A 7,485-nucleotide genomic window follows, 5' to 3' on the forward strand; every position below is an offset into this window, starting at 1 on the left:
CCAGGGTGACACCAGGCCCGTGGCCCCATGGGAGGAGGCCCAGGGTGACACCAGGATCATGGCCCCGTGGGAGGAGGCCCAGGGAGACACCAGGATCATGGCCCCGTGGGAGGGGGCCCACGGTGGCACCAGGCCTGTGGCCCCGTGGGAGGGGGCCCAGGGTGGCACCAGACCCGTGGCCCCCAAGATTGCCAATGGGCAGGAGGCTCCGACTGGACAGTGTCCCACTCACTCAGGCTGTCCCTGTAGGCTGATGAGTCGCGTCCTCACAAAGCCCACCTGGCCCGAGGCCTCATGCCGGCCAAGACACCAGGGCAGGCCGGGCACCCATGCCCCCAGGATCCGGACGTGGTCTCCCTCCTGGAAGGTCATCTCTTCGGGCCCGGAGCCCTGGCAGTCAGCTTCCGCTATAGCCAGGCCCCCTGCTGTGGGAAGGAGGCTGGTGGTCAGTGCTGGAGGGAGGATGGGCAGGGGACATGTCCCTAGGCTGGGGATAAGGCCCTTCAGGGACTGAGGACAGTGTATGGGGTGAAGGGTGGTCCCAGATTTATAACCCTCACAGCTTCAGAACATGACATCAGCAGACGGGGGACTATGTGGAGCAGGAACTTTGCAGGTGGCATGGAGTGAAGGATCTTTGAAGGGTGTGGGGTAGCTGGAGTCCCAGATCCATGATCAGAGGGACATTTAAGGGTCCTTGTAAGAGACAGGAGGGGGTCTGAGACAGGGACACTTGGAGAAGATGTCATGTGAGCCCCAGGTGGGGTCTGGAGCACAGCCCCGGGGCCAGGAGAGAGTTGGGGACAGAGTCCCCGGAGCCTCAGGAGTGGAGACAGTGACACTCGCTCTTGAACTTCTGTCCCCAGAAGTGTGAGGGTGGCAGCCCAAGGACTGCAGTGGGCATGCAGTGTGGGGCCTGGGTACCTCACACCCAGTGACAGGATCCAGGCAGGGCTGGCCTGCTGCCTATCTGTCATCCAACCTGGGGCTCCCAACACAGGGCGGCCCCAGGCTCAGCTCCGAGGAAGGTCACACAGAGCCAGTGAGCGGCAGGGTCCTCACCACCCAGCAGTGAAAGGGGGAAAGGGTGGGTTTCTGCCGGGAGGAGTGTGTGTGTACAGAGACCTGAACCTCACCCCCTTCTGTGGTTATGGTGGGAGCCTCAGGGCCTTGTGGGGAATAGGGGCCCCCACGGCCTCCTCTACTGTGGGAGACGGCTGAACCCAGGCAGGCCATCATGGGGTGACCATCCTGTCCTCACCTGTCATCGGGAGGTTGGGAGCCACAGGCTCTTCTGTGGAAAGGTCCACGGGGTCCAGGGGGGCCCTCAGTACCCACCTGGAGAGAAAAGGGGGCTGAGTTGCTGAGACTTCAGATTGAGACAGCAACATTCTCTTGGGCGCAAAGAGCTGGCAGCCCCCCAGTGACTACAGAGGACCTATGTGTGCAAGGGACCCGCCACCTCCTGCACCCTTTCTACACCTGTCCATACGTGCGGCCCTCGGCCCCAGGCCAGGTGCTCACTGACTCGGCCCAGCCTGAACCTTAGGGGCGTCCCCAGGATTTATCCCTCAGCTCTGCCAACTCCTATACACTCATCCCTCAGGCACCCAAGGACCCCTCGGCCACCCAAGGCAGCTCAACAGGATGGGGGTGGGGAGGAGGAGGGTCCGGCCAGGGGCTCCTGCTGCCCCCTTGCTGTGCGGCCTCAGCACACGGCTTCTCCCTGGAAGCCAGAGTTCCTTCAGCTGGAAGAGGAGAAAGTGAGAGGGCAGCCAGCTGCCTCGGCCCTGCATTCCTGGAAGCTCGTACACAGGCACATTGTCCATCATTCACTGTTGACCACGCCGGGCAGAGACTTGTGAGAGGACGCCCAGGGGTAAGTCCCTCCAGGTCTCAAAGGGGAGACAAGCCGCCTCGGCGATACTGTGATGAGATGTGCTTGCCCTTCTCGCTCTGGCTCCGGAAGCTCCAAGCTACGTTGAGGGCCCACGCCCAGCAGTGAAGGCGCCTCTGTTCCTCCCGTGTCAGCGTGCCCTTTGGCTCCTGGCTGGACACCTGCCAAGTGCCCCCTGATTACGGACACCCATGCTACATAGTTCCTATGACAGCTTTCTAGGATGTGTGTGTGTGTGTGTGTGTTTGCATGCACATGTGTAAGTGCCCTGTACCTCACCTGTGCACTATCTCACCCCCAGACAGTCTACCAGGCAGGTCACATCCATGTCATGTGGTGATAGCCGGAGGCCTGGAGAGGTGCACGTGCCCTCTGGGTACCCATGGCCTGAGGGGGGCTGAGCCCAGGGGGCACTGTGAGGCTGCCCAGTGCCAAGGGTGGAAGGAAGTGAGAAATGCAGATCAGTACATACTGATGGAATGGAGTCAGAGGTTCCAGGTCCATCGAGGGCCCCTCCTCCTGGGATGAGCTGGGGCTGGGGCTCCCAGAGTCCACTCCTGAGGCCACTGCTCCATGGGGCCCCCTCCCCGTGCCTCGGGGGCCAGGCACTGCTCTCACACGGCGGTCAGGACCCAGGACATAGTAGAAACCTGCAATGGTACAGAGCAATCACTCCAGGACCAGCTGCCCTGAACCCCATGGGACCCACTGCTCTAGGAAGGTCCTGAGTGGAGGCCACCCTCCTGTAGGCCCCGCCCTGCCCAGTACTCCTGACTCAGCTCCAGGCCCTCTCTGGGCCTCAGTTTACCTGTCTGTGATATGCAGGGATGGGCATGGGATCTCAGAGCCCCTCTTGTCCCACTACCGGTGAGCGTGACCATGCTGGGTGGTCCCCACTCTCCCCTCTCTGTGGGACAAGCTCCCTCGTGCCCCCTGAGCTCACGTTTGGAGTTCTGGGGTCAGGTTGTTGGCCCAGGGGCTGACCAAGCTCTTCATGGAGTGCAGTGGAGGCTGGGCACACTGTCTTAGCACCACTCCTGACACCCTACCCACATCAGCTCACCCCATCTGTCTGTCTCTGCTGGACATCATCGGTCTGGAACCTTCTGGTGATCTCCATCCCACCTCCCTGCTGCCCACCCAGTGGCCATGCTTACCTTCCTGCTTGAGCAGGCTCTGGTGTGTCTCCCGCAGGACCTCCTCCTCCAAGCAGACCTCCAGGTTTGCCTCCTCCTCATCCTCAGGTGCCCGCAGCCAGAAGGCCTGGTCCATCAGCAGGTTCTCCAGGCAGTGGGGTATGAAGCCTGGGAAACCAGCTGATCACCAGGGGGCTCAGGAGACCGAGGGGTCGAGCTTGGTGTTGGCCAGGTCTCACTCAGACCAGGCCGCAGAGAGCCCCCAGAAGACACATGACCCCAGTTACAAGCCCTATCCTTGAGCCGTCCAGCTCCGGACCGGCTCTGTCAGATGCTCAGGTCAGTGGGTAGAAGGCAGCCAGTTTAAATCTCTACCAGCAGCTGGCTGGGGCCTGACAAACCTCTGACCTCTGGTCCCTGTGTCCCCCACTCTCTGTGCTGGGAATCCTGGCCTGTGCCTGCCTGTCAAGGGGCCTGGTGGAGGGCGTGAGTTCAAACCCTCTGCCACACCAAAGGAGCATGCTGGGAACGCTCCTTCCAGCCTAGGAAAGCCAGGGAGACCCGGAGTAGGGCTAGCTCTGCACAGCCGCAGTGGGCATACCGTGGGCACAGCCTGTCACACACCAGGCCTGACTCCCAGCGACTTCATGTACCACAGAGGGACACGCTGCCCAGGCCTGCCCACCTCTCTCTGTCATGTGCTTTGGACGTGCTGTCAGGAGGGACCCATCCGGGAAGGACAGCTCACTTCCTGTCTGAAGCAGAAAGTCAGGGAAAAAGAGGAAGGCCTTCAGTAGGTGGGTGGACACGGTGGCTTCAAGGAGGGGCTCAGGCGTAGCCACAACCATGAGACAGGGCCTTCCCTGGAACCCCCTGAGAGACAGTCTCTGCCTGGGAAGAGAGAACCTGCACCCCAGGGCCGAGCTTCCTGAACCTTCCTGAATCAGAACAAGTGTCCATTAAAGCCGTCCACGTGGTACAGGAGCACCAGGGGATGGACACCCAGTCTCTCCATTTGGTAAGGAGGACAAAGCCCCAGAATGTAGCTCTAGGACTCTGCCATGGATTGAGCTGTGTCCCCCCACATTCTGTGACCCACATCCTAAGCCCAAGGCCTGTGGCTGTTTCCCATCTGAAAGGAGGCACCTGCTCTGTTAGCAGGCAGCCCCTAACCACATTCTGAAGGGGGAGCACCTGTTGTATATTAGGAGGCAGCCCACCACATTTTGGGGGGGCACCTGCTGTGTTAGGAGGCAGCTCCCCACGTTCTGAAAGGGGGGGCGCCTGCTCTGTTAGGAGACAGTGCTCGTATCGGGCACAATCTAAATCAATCTCTTCAGACAAACGGAAGAGCAAGGAAGACTAGACGAGGACTGTGACAGCAGAATAGTGATGCCATGTGGATGTCACCATGGACATGAGGACACAAACACCTGTCCCAAGGTCAGCAGAGCAAATGCCGTCCCCAGGTCCAGGCCCTGGTCCGTCAGCCTCATGTGTTTTGAAGGATTGAAGCTCTGATGATTAAAGCCACCACATTGCGTGTCTGTCACAGCAGCACATGGTCACTAAGGCCCTCTGGTCCTCATGGTCCAGGGAGGACTGTGGGCTGTCACAGAAGATGAGGGTACAAGCTCCTGAGGAGACTCTCGCTGTCATACTCAGCCCTAGCATCTACACACACCTGCCACCTGTCCACCTCGCTGCTGCAATGCTGCCCCAGGTAGTGAGCCTCCCCACCCCCAGCCTCTCCTGCAGGCAGCACTGGCTTGCTCCATTGCCAAAGTTAAGGGAAATGATGACAGTTGTTCATTCAAAGAACTCCTAGTGAGGTGGAACCCTTAAGGAGGGAGTGAGGAAGGCTGCTGCCTTCTGACCCACGTCAGGACACCTTTAGACTGTGACACTTCCACTAGGACCCTTGGTCTCTTCTTCTGTGGTAACAACAATGCTTGAGATAGAGGTTAGCACAAGAAATGGGGCTATGGTTCTTGTATGTCCTCAAACCAAGCACGTGGAACCAGATTCCTGCGGAGACAGAGACCTGAGTGGATTCCCCAGCATAGTGTTAGCCGGGCCACAGCTGAGATCAGAGTCCAGACAGGACTGAGAACCCTCTGCAAACAGAGAATTCTGCCCAGCCCCCCATCAAGGGGATGCCATGCCTGAACTTTGGTCTTAGTTTTAAGATTAAGCTTACCAATTGTTATGTTGGCAACACTTAAGTATAAGGAAAACATAGTCTCTGGAGATTGAACTTTTTTAGGAGGATTGACTTAAACTAAACAAAAACCATAGGGCACCAAGAGAGGGGCCTTTTCACAGTGCTGAGCTGTGAGAGGACCTCTGCCTCGGCCTCTCTTTTCCAGAATTCACTTTCCTGTGTCCCTGCTTTCTTTCTGTGTCCAGTTTGCAACAGACCTGCTGTCGTGGAGGTGACCTGACTGTGGTAACCCCGAGAGTCAGGGCACAACTGGGTTCTGGAGGGTTTTCAAGGTCTGGCGTTTTGGTTTTTGTTGGGGTTTTTTGGAAGTAGGTTGCCAGGCCTTTCTTCCGAGGTGTCTCTGGGTGGACTCTAAGCTTCGTTGGGCAGTGAGGTGCATTAGCCATCTGCTGCACCCAGGGACATAGCCAGAGAAGCAATCGGATCCCATGATGACTTCAGAGTCTCAATCAAGCAGCTAGCCACGAACAGTGACAACATAACAACAACAGACATTTCTAGAGAGGACGTAGGATGAGCTTGAACTGACACTCCTCCTGTCCACCTCAGGTGACACACCTCCCGTCCACCTCAGGTGACCAGCCTCCTGACCACCTTGGATGACTGGCCTCCTGTCCATCTCGTGTGACTGGCCTCCCTCCCATCCACCTTTGGTGACACACCTCCCGTCCACTCCACCTTGGGTGACACGCCTCCCTCCCATGTACCTTTGGTGACACACCTCCCATCCACTCCACCTTGGGTGACACGCCTCCCTCCCATCTACCTTTGGTGACACACCTCCCGTCCACCTCAGGTGACCAGCCTCCTGACCACCTTGGGTGACAGGCACTCAGCTTCCCTCCAGGATCTGGTTAAGTGACCCGAGGGAGTCATGGGAGGGATGTGGACATGCAGAGGCGGCATGAGTCATTCATGCAACCAAGCTCTGTGTCCACAGCACAGTGCTGGACACAGTCCTCCCTTGGGAAGGGCCACATCCTTCTCACCATTCCGTGCAGTGCTTCCATGCACACTGTACGTTGTTGTCAGATACCATCATCAGCTCACAGCGCCCTGTGAACAACAGCTCTGACCCCGTCCTAGCCTGGGCACTCCCTCCACCCTGCCAGGTTCCAGCCACAGTCACGGTCACTGTGTCCACCCATCTGTTGAGGGTCTTCCTCTCTTTCTGACCCTCCACCTTTCCCAGAATGATGTCCTTTTCCCAGGAATGGCCCTTCCTGACGCCATGCCCAAAGTGTGTGAGGCCACGTTTGGGGCACATAGTCTGCCCAAACCCCCAAACTGCTCAGTGTGAGGCACTGGTGGTGTGTCAGAGCACAAGCGCCTTACCAAGAGCGTGGTAGGTGGAGAACTTCCAGACCTCCTCAAAAGTCTTAAATGTCACCACAATCTGGTCACGGTCACTGTGGATGGACAGCAGCCTGGCTGACAATTCCTAAGGAGAAGAAACAGAAATGAGGGCCAAGCCTAGGGTCCACTCATGGGGACCACCCGGCAAACGTGGACCTTGGGGGGGTGAGTGCAGAGCAGATCCTGCAGGTCCAGACCTGCTCCTCTCCTGCTCAAGAGCCGGCCATGGCTCCCCAGTGCCCGTGGACAGAACTCATGTCCCGCCCCAGGGCTCGCGCTGTGTCTCCGCGTCCTGACTCCACCCTCAATGCATGTCCCCGCCTATGCCTTCGGAGTTGCTCCCCCTGGGACCCCAAGTTCTGCTTGATTCAGTCCCTGTTCATGCTACACCCTAGTCTTGAGTGACCCCACCCATCCCACCCCTGCCCCAGCTCTGCCCACAGCGTGGGGTCAGTTCCAGTTTCCACAGAACAACCCTGGAGGTGATGACCACGCTGAAGCCAGACAGCTCCAGCTTCCACTGGACTTTCCTCTGAGGCCACGCCCATTATTCGAGGCTCCGCCCCTCCTGAGGACCCTCCCTTCTTTTTAGGCCTCACCCACCCTTTGTGCCCTCACACCTCCACTCTGCAGCTCCGCCCCTCCTTTGTGACCTCGCCTTAACCCTAACCACACTCTTCTCTGTGGCCTCACCCCTCCTCTGTGACCCTGCCTCTCATCTATGTCCCCGCTCCTTCTGTGACCCCACCCCTCCTCTCTGGGTCCCCTTCTCTGTGACCCCGCCGTTTCTCTGTGACCGCCCCCCTTCATCTCTGTCCCTGCCCCTCCTTTCTGTCCCCACCCCTCTCTGCGACCCCTCCCCTCATCTCTGT

At 58.8% G+C, this 7,485-nt stretch overlaps 1 protein-coding gene across 1 annotated transcript in view; it reads right to left on the reverse strand.

The window, feature by feature from the left end:
• The window catches only part of SH3TC1 (SH3 domain and tetratricopeptide repeats 1), a 30,689-nt gene that overhangs the window by 22,787 nt on the left and 417 nt on the right, over positions 1-7,485 (reverse strand). The window contains exons 2-6 of the mRNA XM_006893668.1: positions 6,593-6,698; positions 3,055-3,201; positions 2,370-2,547; positions 1,262-1,338; positions 240-452 (exon numbers count right to left, since the gene is read on the reverse strand). Of these exons, the coding sequence (XP_006893730.1) occupies positions 240-452; positions 1,262-1,338; positions 2,370-2,547; positions 3,055-3,169 (583 nt within the window). The 5' untranslated portion in view covers positions 3,170-3,201; positions 6,593-6,698. The remainder of the gene's footprint in view (positions 1-239; positions 453-1,261; positions 1,339-2,369; positions 2,548-3,054; positions 3,202-6,592; positions 6,699-7,485) is intronic.

This window comes from Elephantulus edwardii, unplaced genomic scaffold (assembly GCF_000299155.1).
Source record: "Elephantulus edwardii isolate Elephantulus edwardi_28Jun2011 unplaced genomic scaffold, EleEdw1.0 scaffold00129, whole genome shotgun sequence".
Lineage (NCBI taxonomy): Eukaryota > Metazoa > Chordata > Mammalia > Macroscelidea > Macroscelididae > Elephantulus > Elephantulus edwardii.